General features: G+C 41.2%; 3 protein-coding genes across 12 annotated transcripts; 2 read left to right on the top strand and 1 right to left on the bottom strand.

Moving 5' to 3' along the window:
* Positions 1-50: 50 nt before the first annotated feature.
* Positions 51-3,557, bottom strand: armh1 (armadillo like helical domain containing 1). Of its 4 annotated transcripts, none has more exons than XR_003985899.1 (11): positions 3,283-3,557; positions 2,596-2,664; positions 2,341-2,507; positions 2,035-2,231; positions 1,804-1,888; positions 1,529-1,645; positions 1,288-1,375; positions 963-1,092; positions 504-581; positions 323-399; positions 51-212 (listed from the first exon to the last, which is right to left on the bottom strand). XR_003985899.1 is itself a non-coding variant. In XM_030432806.1 (11 exons), the coding sequence occupies exons 1-11, from the start codon at positions 3,519-3,521 to the stop codon at positions 190-192; spliced, it is 1,275 nt and encodes a 424-aa protein (XP_030288666.1). In that variant the 5' UTR covers positions 3,522-3,557; the 3' UTR covers positions 54-189. The 4 variants fall into 4 exon arrangements, 3 of the variants coding, with proteins under 3 accessions (XP_030288666.1, XP_030288668.1, XP_030288669.1); XM_030432806.1 differs by having other exon boundaries at positions 54-212; positions 323-404; XM_030432808.1 differs by having other exon boundaries at positions 105-212; positions 323-404; positions 3,301-3,557.
* Positions 3,184-18,794, top strand: mpnd (MPN domain containing). 4 transcript variants are annotated; one of them, XM_030432805.1, is made up of 14 exons: positions 3,184-3,318; positions 12,644-12,783; positions 13,323-13,525; positions 13,715-13,936; positions 14,675-14,774; positions 14,870-14,948; positions 15,033-15,129; positions 15,216-15,288; positions 15,393-15,469; positions 16,267-16,435; positions 17,217-17,299; positions 17,404-17,493; positions 17,587-17,679; positions 17,797-18,794. In XM_030432805.1, the coding sequence occupies exons 2-14, from the start codon at positions 12,780-12,782 to the stop codon at positions 17,881-17,883; spliced, it is 1,377 nt and encodes a 458-aa protein (XP_030288665.1). In that variant the 5' UTR covers positions 3,184-3,318; positions 12,644-12,779; the 3' UTR covers positions 17,884-18,794. The 4 variants fall into 4 exon arrangements, with proteins under 4 accessions (XP_030288665.1, XP_030288663.1, XP_030288662.1 ...); XM_030432803.1 differs by lacking the exons at positions 3,184-3,318; positions 12,644-12,783 and adding an exon at positions 3,469-3,593 and having other exon boundaries at positions 17,217-17,287; XM_030432802.1 differs by lacking the exons at positions 3,184-3,318; positions 12,644-12,783 and adding an exon at positions 3,469-3,593.
* On the top strand, positions 4,989-10,241 carry LOC115591118 (galectin-3-binding protein A-like). 4 transcript variants are annotated; one of them, XM_030432799.1, is made up of 5 exons: positions 4,989-6,740; positions 7,086-7,158; positions 7,554-8,021; positions 8,122-8,383; positions 8,521-10,241. In XM_030432799.1, the coding sequence occupies exons 2-5, from the start codon at positions 7,101-7,103 to the stop codon at positions 9,554-9,556; spliced, it is 1,824 nt and encodes a 607-aa protein (XP_030288659.1). In that variant the 5' UTR covers positions 4,989-6,740; positions 7,086-7,100; the 3' UTR covers positions 9,557-10,241. The 4 variants fall into 4 exon arrangements, with proteins under 4 accessions (XP_030288659.1, XP_030288660.1, XP_030288661.1 ...); XM_030432800.1 differs by having other exon boundaries at positions 4,989-7,158; positions 7,554-7,739; positions 7,890-8,021; XM_030432801.1 differs by having other exon boundaries at positions 4,989-7,158; positions 8,521-8,987; positions 9,312-10,241.

Below are 18,794 nucleotides of genomic sequence, written 5' to 3'. Positions count from 1 at the left end.
AAGGCAAAGTAATACAAGTTCGCCACAAATTATAAATAACACAGTGCAAGTTGAAGGTTACTACTGTTTAATGGAACTCCACCGTGAAAAGAGTAGACATCAAAATAAAAATATAACTTTTAATAACAAACAGTATTCAAACTAAATTTTCTTCATCTGCTGCAAATGATTAGTTCCTCTCGTCAGCATTCAATGTTTATAGCCGTCCAAAACTGGAATGCAAAGATTGACAAGAAAAAAATAAATAACAAAAAAACAATTATTCTCACAGACTACATGCGGCTGAGTAAACTCTAAGATGAACTCAAGATGAACACTTTACCTTCAGTTATGCTCACAGTGTTAGTCAGCAGGATTTCTGACTGTGTTTCATCCAAATTCATGTACAAATTGTCAGGTCTGTGCTGTAGAAAGACATTGATTCAATCTGTTAGCACTGCCTTTTAATAGCTTTCACGTGAACCTTTTTACCATCATTATATTACTTTATTATTAAAACTCACCATTAATGCTGCAAACAGGGTGCTGCCAATGACCCTCTGCACTTGTTCCTCAATAACCGGGTATGAGCGGACAAAGTGCTGGACAGAGATGAAAGCAGTGTTAGTGTGTGTGTGTGAGCATGCATATTTACAGTATGTGTCTGAATTCTGAATGCACGTTTGAGTGATACAGAATTATTAAGTAACAAACCTAACAGACTGAATGAAGGTCCTAACACCTCAAGCTAAGTCAAGTCAGTAAGCTAAGTAAAAGTTTTTGTCCAAGCCGTTTCGTGCTTCCACCTCTGATTACAAACAATTGTGTGGTTTGCACTTTGAGGTTGATTTTACTTTACAAGGGAACTACAGACTTTTCTAGAACAAACACAAGTAAGAAATCATCATAAACAGCTGTGTCTTTGGTATGCATGCAAATGTGTATGTGCAGATTTGATAGTTTATATGAAAGCATGTTTGTACCTCCAAGGCCAGACTGGCTTGTATTTGGGCATCCCCGTGTTCTCTGTTGCCCAAAGCATGAAGAAGATGTTGGATCACTCCAAGAGAGAGAAGCTCACGGGAAACCTCTCGACTGTCCTCAGCCAGCAAGCTTCAACACGTTGAACAAAACCGTAAAAATATCACCTTATTGAATGGCAACAGCTCAATCTATCAGAGTCACCAAAGCAGTACACTAGTATTATGAATTCAAAACATATTACAGATTGCTTTACACATAATTTTACAACAGCGTCACATAATCACAATGGTTTGTTTTTTAATTAACTAATATTTGTGTCCGTACCGGATTGTTTTAGCTGCAGCAGCTTGTTGCACAAACACAGGAAGAGATCCAGATGTCTTGATTGTCTCAGACTCTGGTGGGATCGTATCTATCAAAAAAAAAGGATCGACACATTAATTAACAGGGTAGAGAAAATAGAAAATAACATATCAGTTTGAGAAACTGCAGACATATTAGCATAACGTGGATCAGCCGAAAAAAAAACAACGCTTTGAAAAAACATAATAGACCAGGTTGTTACCATCATGATTCTGGTGCTGCTGTACGTCGTCTTTGGTGGGCCTCAGCAGAACCACCAGTCCGCTGAGCAGCGTCGACCTCACATCACAACATGTCAGGTCTGAGATCAGATTTATCGCTGCCAAAAGCATTTACACAGGGAGAGAAGAAACAGTTTGCTTGTGGATTCATTTATCATTTCAAGCAAGCTTCATTACAAACACACAGAACAAACAACTCATCAGCCACAGGAAGTGTTTACTACCATGCAGTTTTTAAACATTTTTCTCTACTTACCTTCATCCTGAACTTCCAGGTGCAGGGACCTGAGTGTATTCAGCAGAGGTTCTACAATGCTTGGATGAGCTGTCTTCATTTTGGACTGGGAGAGAGTGACACAGAGTGAGGGAACTATTGTATTTATTTACTACTGTAACACAAATAATTAAAAAGATATACATATGAAAAGGAGTGATGATCAATAAATCATCATCAATAAATGTCTCAGTGTGCTCTCTGTTGATTTACCTGTACAGTGCGTAAGGTGTGCAGGACCAGGTGCTGGGCTTTAGGGGAGGTACAGGTCATGAGAGCAATCAGACCCTTGTAGATCTGGTTTTGATATTTGGGGTTACCATGGGACAGGGACTTCAGGAGGGTGCACGCTGTCTCTTTGGTTTCATCTGTGCTTGATGTCGCCAGGCACTCTGCGATGGCTTTTACACCTGCAAGGATGTACAAAAAAGAGAAGGTGGAGCTACTGCGGCCCCTACAGCACAGGTAGGTCCAGTGATAAAAACATAAGTAAAACACAGACGTCTCAACAGAACCTACCATGGCTTTCACAGATGATCTCTTTGTACTTGTGACCGGCCCTCGAGACAGCGAGCAGGAGATGGAGGGCCTCTGCCTTTTCCTCGGCTTTGCACCGAGAGCGGCTCAAGATCTCCAGCAGAGTGAGAACCCCTCCGTCCTCCACGAACTCCATGAGGTACTGATCACTGAGGAATGCGAGAAAAATGTGTGTCACCGACAAAAAAGAGCAATGCACAGATACGGTAGTTTAGAGTAGTATTTCATCTCACTCACTGGCCTGATGCTGAAAGGAATATCCTGATTGCTTTAAGCTGCAGGCCCAAGAATGTCCCGAACATGTATCTGAAGAATCAGTGAAGGTGACAAGGTGACAGTAAATCCAGAGAAGGAAACTTGAGTACTTTCTTTGAGACTCAAGGCTTTAAAATTACATATATGATCACAGCATCCACAATATAGTAAAATGTGTGCATGTATGTAGCAAAGGTCATCAGAAATAAGTAGAAGAAATAATCATTGGTGTGTGGTGATGCATTCAAAGCAGCTCTCCATCATTATGAGTTCTTGCTGATCCCCATACTCATCAACCACTTCATCAATACATCTATGCTTTATAGCTCATACAGATAACAACATGGGGCATACAGTATGGTTTATGATAAATACATAGTAGATTATAATTAGTGTAGAACAAAATCTGTGTAAAATGTGTAATATTGAAAAAAAAATTGAGAAATATAAATAAAGATAAGTTTAAGTTATCATTACTGTTGCATCATTCATTTCTAGAATATTGCGCATTATTCAAACAATGTATTTATTTTTGAAATCACTGTCATACAGGCGTCTAACGTCAATCACGTATGGCCTTGGTGCTTCTGTGTTATGAAGGTTTGTTTACATTAAGTGTTGACACAGATTCAGGACCGTGTCTGTCTAAGCACCAGCAGGCTTGTCAACCTGATCCAGGAAGGATACGTGAGTCTCATCCAGGTGGTGAGTCGAGCCAGGAAGAGGCTGGCGACCTGAGCGAACTCCAGCTCCAGCTCATAAAACGTCTTCCCCGCGTTGTTAGTCAGAAAGGTGCTCAGCATGCGGCCGCGGACCGTCCCGTCCCCTCGGTCCCACTCTCGGAGAAAAGTGAGCACCGTGCCGATATTCGCCTGCTCCTCCTGCGTTGACACCGTGTCTGTCTTCATCGTGTTTCACGTTGGCGAACACTATGCCTTTTTTCGCACCAAAACAAAAACAAAAACCCCACCCAGAGCCAGGTAGGGTACTGGTTAAAGCTGCTGACCCGCTTGTTTGTTTGAATGTTAAAATTGGATATTTTACTTAATTTTTCATGTTTCGCGGGCTTGATTTGTCTTCCTCCACTTCAGTTTGTAGCAGCTAGAGTCCTAAAGACTCTCGTAGCAGCTAGCTAAAGGTTGCTTAGCAACGCCACCACAATGGTGTAGCCGGACTGATCAGAGCCGATCAATACTTGTTTAAAGCGGCCCTGTAGTTTTGATAATGTATAAACTGTACACTATACATTATATATGGTTTTAAAAAACATTTTCTTTATATACATTTGACTAGGAAGTGTCCTTTAGGTAGGCCTAACATTTTGGTGTAATAGAAAAAAACATAGAGGCTAAAAAGTATTTCTCCGAATTTCAGTTGATTCTCTTTTGAGAGAAATGTGTAACTAACTGAGTTCTAGATATTATTGTTACTTATTTTTTCAGTGTGCAGTTAAAAGAAACATTAAAATATAGCCTATAGAATTACTCTTTGGAATCTTTTTTTGCGAACAACTTTGAGAAATATGCGTGGACTAGGTGCTGCTGTAACGTTAACGTTAGATGAAATTTGTATTGATTTGCCTTGTTAGATTGATGTGCTGTTGATGCTAGCTAGCTTTCTTTGGAGCAATAGATCGATAGATAGTTATTAACTGGTAGAGGAGTTAGCTTTTATTGCTACTGCTAGCCAGCGAATGTAAGATAAATAGATATTTATTAACTGCTAGAGGTCTAGATAGCTTTTTATTGCTAGCTAGCTTACCTAAGATATATACTAGAGGTCTAGATAGCTTTTTAAAATGAAATGTTTTGTTTTCATGGAAACGGTTGCTATGCTTTCCTGTTTCTCATTGGCCAAAATTCGACGACAGTGTCCTAAACTGAGCACACGATTGGCTGGCTCTCAGTCCTCACCACTCTGATAACTAAACAGTGAACAACACAGCGACTAGTCTGTGAGAACTAGGGGTGGGTGATACTGCAAATTTTGATATCGATCTGATACCAAGTAATTACAAGGCCAGTATTGCCGATACCGATACCGATACTGATACTTTTTACTTGAAAATTCCTGATCATTGAGTGAGTTAGTAATTTTTTCTTCCATATATAACCTATCTGCATGTAGCCTAAATAGAAATACTGATGTTCCTTCAACAGATACACAAAAGGGTTATTATATTCTGCCATATTCAAACTTCAGGTTTAAGGAAGGCTCTATATCAATATAAGTATATATTTTTGATTTCCAGTTACAGTGAACCTGAGTGAGCGGAGGGAGAGAAGTGAAGAGGAGCGCTGCGCTCACACAAACTCTGTGAAGAAATACGAGTGCTTTGCTGAATTTATAGAAGAGAAACTACAACAAAAATATCAATCTCATCACGCTAGTATCGATCCGATACCAATACTCATCTTGGTATCGATACTATCGATATTTGGATCGATCCGCCCACCCCTAGTGAGAACGACAGAACGAACGAGAGAGAAGTGAAATGTGGAATCAGTTGAGTTTGTTCGCGTTACAGAATCGTTCCTTTGAACTGATTTGTTCGCGACCGACACATCACTAATAGATAGATATTAACTGTTGGAGACCTAGTTAGCTTTATGTTGCTATCGAGATAGATAGAAAGATAGATATTAAGTGCTATAGGTCTAGTTAGTTTTTCGTGGCTAGCTAGCTAGCTTATGAGAGATAGATAGATAGATAGATAGATAGATAGATATTAGCTGCTAGAGGCCTAGTTAGCTTTTATTGCTAGCCAGCTAATGTAAGATAAATAGATATTTATTAACTACTACTACTAGCTTATGATAGATAGATAGATAGATAGATAGATAGATAGATATCGTCATTTGTTTATTCAGTCACAAAAATGGAGATAGTTTGTATATGAAGTTTGTTTAGGAATAAAAAAATCAGTCATTGAAGAATTTTATCTTCTGATAAAGATTTCTTTCCCAAAAGTATGTAGTGCAACTTTAAGAGAAGGACGACAAAGGTTATACTATTCTCAAAAATAAATTGAAAGGTCACTCTTGACTTTTGGAGGACATACAGTATTTGCCTTTGTGGTATCAATCAGTAGCCCCTTTCACACAGAGAAGACGCATTATCACCTGGCAGCGGTTCGCCAATTCTCTGCCTTTGGTCATTCACACAGAGCGAAGCATCTACGCCTTAAAGACGAACCGCCGTGCAATTAATACAGAAAGCCGGCACTGCGGCTCCTAAAGAGGCGTGACGGTACACGCCATTATGATGACGTCATTGTGTTTTCAAGGTGTCTCCCTGGTGTCCCCCTGTCAATCTAAACCCACGGATAGTTTATAATCATATGTATGCTGAAGTTATGTTTTCGCTCTGAATTATATAATTACATAATCATCATCAGTATCAGTCTGACTCTGTCACTCGTGGGGACGGAGGCTGTTTTCTGGGGGAAGTTCACTGAAGTCTAGGTCAGGAGGGCTGACTGGCGCAGAGATTTTTTTCTAAACAAATACTTGGTGAGTTGCCGCTGACATACGCGGTTTTTCAGGCAGAAATGTGATGAAGAGTCGGGAGGATGGACTGGAGGACAGATGCTTCTATGCTGTATTTCTTTCCTCATATAAGCTGCCAAAGACAGTTACAGTTACTAAGTTACTTTTGTTTGGTCCTGTAATGTTGCTTTGTGGGACATTTCTCTTTATTAAGTTGAGTGAGGGACCTGTGTAGTTACCAGACTGTCCGATTGACACGCCCTCGATACGTGCAGCTGGCTTATGCATTCATTCTGGTTTGGTTCGCCAATAATGCGCCCCTGATACTACCCCCAGAGGCGAATCAGCGCTGGAGCAAAATTTCACCCTTCGCCCCCCCTGAGAAATTCACACAGGTGGAGAATTGGTGCAGGATCCCCACATCCAAATGGCAGTGTGAATGGGGCTACTGTGAAATTGTCTGTTGTGGGATTAAAATGTGGCATCAATTTTCAACATCTTATTCTCAGAAACACACCCTCAGTGGGTGTGGAGATTCCTGGAAAGTGATTGCATAACATATTTAACATTGGGCACAGATTGCCCTCATTATTTCTTCAGTGACACATTGTTCTTCAGTTCGCTTCCATTTGATTACCGGTAAGTTCATTCCTATATTTAACCAGAATAACTTATGGGCTAGAGATTGCATCACATAGTATTTGTGTGGAGAAACTAAAGGGACAGTTTTTTACACCATATGCTCAGCAAAATTGTATTTGAATCTCTGAGCAAACTGGGTTATATATGTGGGGAATGTACTTATAGTATATTAGAGTTTATTCCTATGCCTCTTGAAAATCAACCAGCACTATGACAAAACTGTTACTGTAAAATACTGCAGGTGTTACTAGTAAATGTTCTGCATTGACAATGTGCACTTGTAACTCAGTTATGAATTGATCTATTAAGAAATGTTATGCTGGTTTTCCTTCTTTTTTCCAGTGGACTGGCATCAAAATGAAAGACAATACTTTATTGTTATGCATTCTTTTGCTGAGCTTCAGCTTGTCTGCTGGTGAGTAAATCCACGTAATGAGCTTAATTTAACGGTGAAACCAAAAAAGCTATTTTTACCCCAGAACCTTTCCAGCCCTTTTCTCTCAATGTCTTTCACCACCATGCATGAGATAAATATAATAAACTTTTACTGGCTTATTTTCATTTGTCAGTAAACAACATTCTCAATGGAAATACTGGTGAATGTTAATATGTGTGAATTTTAACTTTAAATATTATAATACGCTACTTTTTTGAAATCACATTCATTGCAGATTTTACAATTCCTTATCTGAGTTTGTGGCATGAAATTATAGACATATTTGTAGATATGGACCTATTTTCATCTTTTTCCAGTAGAAATCATTTGGCACAGATAACTAAACTTGATTATGACATTACATGTTTCTAAAGGTCAGGAGGATGGTTTTGTTAGGCTGGCTGGTGGTCAAGATCACTCTGAGGGCCGTGTGGAGATCTTTCATAATGGATCTTGGGGGACTGTGTGCGATGACGGGTGGGACATAAACGAGGCGCAGGCAGTGTGTCGCCAGCTCCGTTTCCCTGGTGCAAGAGAAGCTATGGTATCATTTGGCGGAGGTAATAAAACCCAATTTGACTTTGACCCTCTGAAACTTAAGGTAGTATGGCACAAGCATAAGAATGTCAAACACTTATGTTTATTTACACAGTATTTAGTACAAATGGCTGAGTTGTCACTTTCATATTCCGTGGCTGATTTCGTGTTAGGCGATGGAAACATCTGGATGGACGATTTAGGCTGTATTGGGACAGAGGTAAACCTGCTCCACTGTACATTTCCTGGTTGGGGGATCCATAACTGTAATCACAATGAAGATGTTGGTGTTAAATGCAAAAAAGGTAAGGCAATGTGTAAGTAAGAGTATATACACAATCCATAAATAAATAAATAAAGTCAGACGCTAATTCTTTCTTCTAACTGTGCCCATTTTGTGCCCAGAATCTACCAAAAGAGATACAATTGAGTACAGTTTGTACCACATTGCAAGCCTGTCTCACCAGCTGGGGGAGCTGTTTGATAGTGGACGTGACTGTGACTTGAACATTGCGGTGGTGGTGGACAACAACACCATTGAGACACTCTGTGCTCACAAGGTCATCCTTTCTTTGGACTCAAACCTCAAAACTTTACAGCCAGACTTCAGCAGCCTCAGCATTGATGTCACTTCTGTTTGCAGTCAACACGCCAACGACTTTGTCAGGTAAAAGCAAACTTTTAAATGCCACCTTTTTGTCGACCGTCATGTAAACGTGAACCACTCAGAGTCACTGTCGGTCTGATTTTATGCACTAATTTAGAAATAGCTGAACCATGCTAATGAAAATGTTTACATTTCAGATACTTCTACACAAGGAAAATCAAAGTTACGCTATCATCTGCCCTCTGCATTCTCAAGATGGCATTTGACTGGGGTCTGGTTGAATTTCAGAATGAAACTTTAAGTATTTTGAGGTTGTTTCTTCCAGAGGATCCCACTTTTCAGAGTCTGAACTCTATCTATGAGTATGCAGTTCTTACTGAAGATGAGGCTCTACAGGAAGTTTGTGTTCGCTTCCTGGCATGGAACTGTGAGGCGCTGATTCGTTCCCCAGCTTGGGAAAATCTTCCATTTGATCTGGTCAAAGCTCTGTTGTCTCGGTCGGACCTAGTGGTACGAAGTGAAAACATCATCCTGAATGGACTGGAGAGATGGGCGGCAGCCCGAGAAAACTCAGCAATTCCCGAGGACCTTCTGAAGCTTATTCGTTTCCCAATGATACCAGTTGTGGACTTGTTCTCTCTCAGCGGCTCACAGTACTCTGCCAGTAAGTTGCAGGGGTTTCAGTTTAATGCTCTGCCGTCCACAGCATTGCTGAATGACCTGAAAGAAGAACAAAACATCTACACATCCAGGATTTACACTGGCAGCCCATGGAGCTTTACCTTCGACTACTACATTGTTGAAGCTCACAAAAATTTAAGTTACTACAGTCATAATGGACAGCTCATCAATAATCTGACATCCAACTTCCAAACACCTGTTCATTACAGTGCCTATTTTACTTTTCGCAATGTTTCCTGGAAAGCAAGGGTGTATGTCAGTGATGAAGATTGCTCAGCTGAACACATTATTTGCCCTTCTTTGCCAGCTGTTAGTTTGAAGACTGAGGAAGAGAACAGTGCTTTGCCCGGTCAGATGGAGGGAAGTATTCAGTACACCAACAGAATTGTTATCGAGTGTGAAGGGAGGTATGTGGTCCATGTTGAGGATTTCGATGATGTTGCTGGTAAGAATATTAAATTTGTCCCGAGCAATGCTGAGCTAATCTGTCCATGCGACTCAAACCTGTTCACCTTCAAAATGGTGATACGTCCTCATTACTCAAGAGATTAGCTTCTGTTTCAGTAAAACAGAACTTCAGCAAAGAGGATAGGGACAAGACGGATTAATAAACCGCATTCAAACTTTTACATAAACATGGAAGTAAACAGGAAGTAAAACGTGACCTGGCTTGCCCTGTACATGAGCCTGGCCACACAAGTAGTATGAGAAGTGTGGCTCAGTTATTTAGGGCTGATAATTGTTTGATTGTTTTAATTTCTCTTTGCTTTGCTATGTGGTGGTACTAGAGGGAAGTCTGTTGTGACATTTCAACAAAATGTAACTTTATGGAGAAATATAATTTGATTATTAAGTCTCATTCCTAGATTGTCAAATACTGACACATTGGGTCGGCAGCTCGTGTCCAACGCCAACCCAAAGTGTCAGTATTTGAGGATCTGGGGATGAGACTCAACAATCAGATACTTTCTTAAGGAAGTTGCATTTTGTTGCTTTGGGTATAGCCATTGAGAGTATCACAATCTGTGGTAAAAGACTTATTTTGTATATTATCATTATTATTATTACCCATTATTACAACCTGCACATGAAACAGGAGTGCAGACATGTGGAAGATGTATTGGTTTGTATCGGGAAAAAGATGCCACAGAATGCATTATAATACATTTTATTATACATTTTTAAAATAAAAATCTTTGTTCAGTATTACTGAAATAAATTCTGGTTTTCAAATTGACAAGTATTTATACATGTTTGTGTCAGTACAAATACTTTTTTGCCGTTGTACGTATTAATAATACTGCTGCATTGTGTCACAGATATTCATGACAGCAGGGAAGGACTTTTTTTTCATAATTTTATCATTTGTATAACATATTTGGATAAAACAGTTACATCACCTGATTAAAATACCAATAGCAGCAGGTATGATGATATTATAATGAAACACATCTCTATCTGAGCCTGAACATGGTGGTACATGTACCTGACCCTTTCCTGACCTATTTAATGCAAAATGGCTCCATCATGTGGCAGCTCAGCCTTAATGTTGAAAGTAGAGATGTGAAGGCATCACTTCTATCAAAATTCAGTCTGTAGATTACTCAAAGAGGCACATTAACTGTATCTGAATTTGAGGATGGTTTGGTGCCACATTGTATCCAAAATACATAATTAAATGTCCCACAGTTTAATTGTAAATCACTTTTGTGTCTTACAAACAGTGGTTGCTAACAAGTGGTTAAATGTGACTATAGAAGGTGTCACAGACATTAAACATCAACGTGACGAACCTGGAGACTTATCTTATCACTAGTCCAAATTTACAGACAGACTTCAGTTACAAAAATCACTTTTCAACTAATGTTAGCAGGTCTACACAGGTTTTTAAACAAAGGTACACACCTATTGACTCCAGTCCCACTTCCTGCAGGCAAGGCATATCATCTGTGATTTTTATCTGAAGTGCCGCGTTGTACATCGCTGACGCCACATTTCACGTAACGAATGCGCTGGAAACAGTTGTAATAGAAGAGAAAACAACATTAGTCCCATTTTGAAAGGAGGGTTTGTAAAATGGCGGATCAATTCGGTCCAGTAACATTTGGAATGTCTAGAAAAGCAATTACATTTACAACTGAATTATTTTATCCCTATTCAAGTTAGCCGGATGCTAAACCAGAAGTAAACTGCACTCAGGTATTTTTACGGCTGGCAAGTCGAGCATTTTTGCCTTCAAAACACCACTGAGCAGCTTTCATAGGAATGAACGAGGCTCCACCTCCGACGCTTTGTCCAGTGATAAAAAGTCCTTGAATAGACACATCCCAAATTCCATCCTTATTTACGCGCCACCACCGGATGTTGATAACACGACATCACTTAAAGCGAATCTCTTGCCAAAATGCAACCTAGGCTTTTTTTGTGAATGTACCCGAGTCAAACCTTCGTGTAAAAGCATGATTACGACGAAAAAGGCACTTTTAAGATTTACCGTATTTCGTTTCCGGGTCAAATTTTGATGCTATCGCTAAAATGCCCGTAGCACTCCCATTTAAAATGAGTTTGACCCAAAAATGAAAATCTTAAAGTGCCTCTTTTGTCGTAATTATGCATTTACATGAAGGCTTGACTTGTGTACATTCACAAAAAAAGCCTAAGTTGCATTTTGGCGAGAGTTTTGCTTTAAGCGTGTTAGCCAGGATCTTAAGTTTACATCAAAGCTGAGCCGAGGTGATAAAAACCTGTTTCTGCTGCACAGTCGGTCAAACAAACTCTCTTCCTTGTCATGACTAAAATAAACTGAATACACAAGCTGACCTAAGAGGATGACAACATTTCGTACCGTTTTACTTTGTTTATATTTGGCGGACCCTGCCACCTTTCTAGCTTGGACCTTTATTTTCCCTCTGAGAACAAAAACAACATAGTGCCCCTTTAATGTGAGCCTAGTACCACGCTGAGGGGTTGTTTCCTGTTGTGTGAACAGGGACCTGTGTTACCACCACGTGGGTGTGAGAGGAACTGAACCCATTGCGGTCGGACTCGCTGCTGGAGGTTTGCTGCCCTCCGCAGGCTGCACCTCGGTAGATGTGTTTCTTTCCGGAGATAAAGAAGGAACATCTCGGGTGTAGTGAAGAAAACCATTGTGTGCATAAGAAAGTACGGGGACGGGGGGTCGTGTTATCACACCACACAAATCACTGGCTTCAGCTCCTGTGCAGTGATCCTCATGTGCACGGAGTTTATAATCTTCAGGATGTACTTTTAATCTGCCTGGATGTGAAATATCGCTCGGCACGGCGCGACACCTCATCTTTCCGGAGGAAACGCAGATGTATCGCTGCATTGTTTACATTTTTAGCAACACTCCAGACGTTTCCTACAACCCCCACTCGACTGTACTGTCTTCCAAACGACCTCGTCGTGTTTTTTAGTGGCATGTTTGGGTGAATAAGGGCAGACAGAGACCGGCACGGCGCGCCGGACGAACCCGCTCCGAAGAACACAGGGAGAGTGACAAGGACGGGGGAGAGAGAGGGAGAAAGAAAGGGGAGGGGAACTGACATTAAAGCAACACAACAAGGAAACTACACTGCAGAGCCACAGACGCCTTCATTTTATGTTTTTGAATAATAGCCGGAGCTAGTGTGCCGAAGTGCAGGCCCGTATCTGTGAGATCTGCCCGCGGCTCGGCCCCACACGGTGCCCTGGAAAACGGAGCAGCTTTGGACCGAGTTTGGATTTAAAGGCGCTCTCCGACGCGTTCACAGATATGGGTGAGGATAATGAAAGAGGCTTTAATTGTGATTCTGAGGCAAATTAACAGAAGAGGGGGGGGAGAAACAGGCCTGCTGTTGCGGAGAGAGCCGTGCCCTAATGGGAGGTGGAAACAAAGGCCAACCGCTTAGCTTAGCCGTAATTAATGAAATGCCAATTTAGATTATCTTTTGGCTATTTTGTCCCCCTTGAGATCCCCTTTCACCACGAGATAGGGCTGCCATCATTTCAGCACGCTGCAATTATGAATGGTGCTGGCTGCCATTACAGTGGGGCTTTCATTATAAAGTCATTGTAATTACAATAATGGGACATTTGCATTGGCTCTGGTCCTGATGTAACTGTGATATACAGATGTTTAACTGGCAGCCAGCTGTTTTGGCTCATTCTGAAGCCTCTGGGTAATATGACAGCACATTAACTACATGCATCTAACATACCAAGATTGTGTTGTTTTTTTCTATCATCATCATTACACCCACATGTGACACGTGCGCAATAGAATGAAAGATGTGTGTTTGTCTGTGTGTCTCTTCAGGCTCAGAGCCACCCAGCTCTCCACAGGTGGTGGAGGATGGAGCAGAGGAGGATGAGGAAGAGCTGAGTGGAGGGGAGGAGGCAGACCTGAGGTCCAGCTCAGGTCGGGGCTCCCTGCTGACCCGGAGGGGCATCACCCTGAGAGTGCTGCTGAAGGACGGCCTGGTGGAGCCGGGGGACGGCGCGCTCGCCATCCACTACCTGGTAACAACACACATCACAATATGAAAGTTGTAAATCGTTACTTATGTTAGTTTAGTATGTAGTGAGGTAGAACTTGTTATTCGAGCATGGTACACTAGCAATGAAATGCACTAAGAGACTCTAAAGGAGTAAACTCACACACACATGTTGTTTTTTTAATCAAAATGTCTCTCCTCTCTGCTCCCGCAGGGTAAGAACTTCATAGGAGACCTGTTGAATGATGGGAAAATCAGATGGGTGGAGACAGGCCAGATCTTCAACTCCCCCAGCGCCTGGGCAACACACTGCAAACGTCTGGTCAACCCAGCCAAGAAGTCTGGCTGCGGCTGGGCATCCGTACGCTACCGGGGCCAGAAACTGGTCCAGTATAAAACCACCTGGCTGCATAAGTACCAACCCAGTGCCGACATGGTGAGAGAGGAGAGGAATCTGTAATTTAACCTTTTATTTTTTTTTTGTATTATAGTCTGTGTCACTGCAGATGTATGAGGCAACATAATAGTCTAAGCAGTTCAGGTTTAATTTGTGTCAAGGTCAAACATTATCCCTCAAATTTTTACCTAAACAATGAAAAGACAGAAAGGTGCTTCTTAACAGGTTATGTTTAAACAGTTCATGCCAAGAAAAAGTCGGTGTTTCAGGTTTACATACAGTTAGACAATTGGTTAGTTCATGGCTCAGGACAAACACCGGACATTTGGTTTCCGCCATGCATGATTCATGCAGAGAGAGTAAAAGAAAAGCAGAGGAGAAACAAGATATTTTTATACTCTTTATTTACCAACTAGTTTCATCCAGGCATGTCATTTGTTCTCCGTGATAAAAGCTACCTAAATACGCTAGGATTTTTCCATCAAGAGCATGCATTATTCCCTGAGAAATTAAAGAGAATGTGGAAAAAGCCGTATCTCATAATGTTAAAGAAAGTGAAAAAAAAATCCTGTAACAGTTCCTTTATTCAGATCTGCACCAATTCTATTCTGGGTCGAGAACCATCCTCCATCCAAGTTTAATGGAAGTCTGCTTAGTATTTTTTGTGTAATCCTGCTGATAAACAAACAAACGTACAGTTATTTATCTTGTGCTGGGTCACATTCCCGTAAATCTTTCATAATATATATATCATTGTGATAATTCTTGTGGTGCCAGAGCCTTGTTAGTGAGGAGGATGATGACGAGGATGAAGAGGAAGGGAAGGCAGCTGTGCAGGCAGATGAGAAAAACAAGAACAACAAGCCTGGATTACACGGTATAATTGTTTCTTCTTCATAACTAAAAACATGTTTCGTAAGTGTGTGGTTTCCAAAGACTTAAAAAAAACCAACCAAATCTTCAATCCTCCAGATGTTGTAGTTTCACGGAGAGCTGACAGAGAGAGAATTCCTGTCAGATATTGCACCTTGGGCACCAGGGACGCTGCCAGGTACTGACTTTTCAGTATCAGTGCAGTTTTATGTGACCAAAGGAGTGAATTAGATTATAATATACACCAACTTGTTGTCCTCAGAGATCCGCACACACTGGTGGAGCTGTCAGCCTTCTCAGCCATCAACAGATTCCAGCCTTTCAATGTAGCCGTGTCCAGTAATGTCCTGCTGCTCATGGTAAGAAGCAGCCACATGTAAAACAGGGAAATGAACAGTGATGAACAATAAAGGGACCAAGTTCACCTGCGTTTTATCCCCATCAGGACTTCCACTGTCACCTGACCACCAGTGAGGTGGTGGGATACCTCGGAGGACGATGGGACACGAACACACAACGTGAGCATGATGAGAAAGTTGCTAAGTAATACACGTTAGTAGACGATGAGAATGAAGCCGTCTTTAACTCCAGCACCCTCCTGTCTGTGATGGATCTATTTTAGTGCTGACAGTCTTAAGGGCTTTCCCCTGTCGGACCAGGCTGGCAGACAGAGACTCTGCTTCGGCTGTGGAGGAGGAGGTGAGACATGGAACAATGAATCAGTAGTCTGCTCTAACATCTCGCATGTGAGCCTTCAGTAAACACGGTGGTGAACGACATCTGTTTTAAAATATTCACAAGTTCTTCCAGTGCCTCAGGACATTTTCTGCAGCCCGTCATCATGCATCTGTCTTTCCAAAAGCCAGAAACCCAAAAACTGACATTGTATTTCCATCACTGGGAAGTTCATCCTGACTGCCGTGTTATAAAGTGTGATTATTTGAAGTAACTCGCAGGAAGTTCAACTACATTTGTATTTCCATTGTGATACAAATAGTTCCATTACTTGTTTGCCATTTTTGTGTAGTGAACTACTGAGGCTGCAAACAATTATAGGCCATTAAAGGAGAGGGAGGATTTTTTTATTGTTGCTTTACCTTTGCTTCTCCACTGAAGCTGGTGTTCCACACACTTTCCCATGAATAGTGGGGTATGTAATTTTTTGTGTTATGTATGACCTGTGACCAATTTGGCACTTTTGCAATAAACTCAGTTACATGGAATTTCTACTGGCACGTGACATGCACACTGCCATTTTTTTTTTTTCATTTTACAAAGTAGTGTGGACTACTTAAATTCAGCAAATTGGAAGGTAATGTTTTTCTATATTAACAAAGTGTTGCTCTAACAATTAGAAGTGCTGAGCTTCCTCTGTGAAGTGTCTACAATAATTAGTATGCTAGTACACATTTATTTACTCTCACTCAAGTAAAACAACTTTTAACCAAAGTTGGGCTTTATTGTAATCAGCATCTGTCACTTTGACTCTTCTCCAGATCTGTCAGAACCTGTTCATGCGTGGGCTGTCGTTGGTGGGCTGGTACCACAGTCATCCGCGAGGTCCAGCTCTGCCCTCACTGCAGGACATCGACTCCCAGATGGACCATCAGCTGAGGCTGCAGGGTTCAAACAACGGCTTCCAGCCCTGTCTGGGCATCATCTGTGGTAAGTACCTACCTTTATATCCAAGGTGGGATTACGTACTGTATATTTATACATTGACAAGAAACTATATTGATGCAATGCAGGGAAATTAAATAATAGTACTGCCAAAATAATACAATGCACATTACAAAGCAGGAGAAAGAATCCACAATATATTGCATGTATACATTGATATTACAAAACGTCTACTCCATTGTCAGAAATAGTCCATCATGAGCTGAACTACCCAAACACTTGCACACCAACAAGAATGGAATAAGGTGATTGGGTCTACAGATAGCAGTATATGCACTTGATAACATGGAATCGACTTGAATGAGGGGTACAGTGTCCTCAGCAGATGATTGACGTTGATGGAAATACCGTACATGTAAATAATAAATGTTTAACAGCTGGATGCCCTCACAAAGATCCCCTCAGCAGTTGTTGTGGACTGCTCTAAAGAGCCTCATTTCCGCAGGGACAGAAGACCTGGAGTATATTTTCCAGCTCTTAGATCCCACTTATAAAAAAACACTATGTTGTACTTCTTCATAACTGGATGTCTGGAGGATACTAAAAATTGTAATATTTTTGTCAAAGAATCATAATTTACTGTGATTGTTTTGCAACAAATTAAGGCAAATCTATAGAGATTCTTAATCAAGTTCTAAATCAACAACTACCAGTATTCATCATGGCGTGTAAAGACATCGTTACTGTCATGAACCATCAATACCTGCGCAGTCAGACAGTCAGGTAAGTTTGCCGCCACTAAGCTTTCAGCTTTGTTTCCCTTCAGGTCCTTATTATCACGGCAATCAAGGAGTGGCGTCCACAATAACTCCATTCTGGGTCGTACCACCCCCTGAGGTGAGGACATGGGTAAATCTGATTTTATTATTTAGCTTAGTCTTTTACTGTTAATTCTGACACGTACCTGTGCTCTTGTTTTTTCTAAACTTGTGCATCATCTGTTTTTCTTGCAGCAAAGGCCTAATGACTACGGTATCCCAGTTGCTGTAGAGGTCACTTACGTACAGGACAACTTTCTCACCAGTGATGTTCTAAATGAAATGGTACAGCCCCAGTTCTATGGAAACACTGAAGAGACGCCAGTACTGTTAATACTGTAAATCATTATAAGAAACGTCTGTTTGTTCTCTCCACAGATGCTGCTGGTTGACTACTACAGGACAGCTCCCGACCTCGTCCAGTTCAGCCAGTACTGGTGTCCTGATACGACCATGATGGACAAGATCAAGGTAGGATGATAGATAGAAAACCTCAAATCTTTATCACATCACGTTCTTGACAATCTCGCCCTCGTACACACTCCAGCAGGCAGCGTCACTTCTACAACTTTGTGTCTTCTTACTCAGGGCTCTCTGAGCTGCCACGCTCCCAAAGACCAGGCCTACTCTCAGATCTTAGAGCATGTCTACAGTCAGCTGAGCAGCATCAACTGAGCGGATGTGCAGTTCGTGGATGCATGTGGCCGCTCTACATTTTGAAACACCTCCTGTGCTGACAGGACAGGACAGGAGCAACTGGAGGATGTACGATGTAAAATCCTGCTTGAAAAACACATATGAAAAACAAAGATGCCTTGAATTCCCTCGTACTTGAGTGATGCTTGATATTGAAACAGCATTATGGTGAGTTAAAAAAAACCACATCGGTGACTTCGGATTGGATATTATTACTAGCTTGTATTTATCAATGAAAAAAATGTACAATTGATACACAAAACCAGAGCGCACCGGATCAGAGAACCAAGATCTTACAGATGGACACTTAATATGGACCAGATATCCGCCTGCCTGTCCAGCCTCCTACCACTTACACATGGACCTATGTGCCTATCTGTGCCAGTGTCCCTCAGTATGAGCAGATATGTACAATGTAAACTTTTAATGTGTTGTGATTGCCTTTATAGACTGAACCAACGGAGCAGTGGTTGGGAGGGAAAAAGTGAAAATGAGTAGTGCAAAGCATACTACATTAGCAAAGTATGCACACGTGTGTTGGTTTGACATGAACTGTTCTCTGCAGTAGGTTTTTGTGAATGTTTGTCTTCAAAGTCAAAATGGTGCAAGTAATTCCACTCTGCCAAGCCAACTTTTTTTAATGAACCTGTGTGTGTGTGTGTGTGTGTCTGTGTGCGCTGTGCTCTGAATGTGCCCCTCTACTGTCTCCCTGTTGGGTTGTGTGAGACATGAGTCCTGTTGGTTAGGACAGATATTTGCTTCCTCTATACCTGTACTGTATTTATTACTAACTGTGGATTGTGTGATGAACATGTACGAAGACAGAGCAATGCCTTAAGCCTGCTGATGATCCACAAAGCATTAAAATATACACACTGGAACTATTTAAA

This window comes from Sparus aurata, chromosome 11 (assembly GCF_900880675.1).
Source record: "Sparus aurata chromosome 11, fSpaAur1.1, whole genome shotgun sequence".
Classification (NCBI taxonomy): domain Eukaryota; kingdom Metazoa; phylum Chordata; class Actinopteri; order Spariformes; family Sparidae; genus Sparus; species Sparus aurata.
The sequence above is the reverse complement of the archived record's forward strand: the minus strand, read 5'-3'. Positions and strand labels throughout refer to the sequence as shown.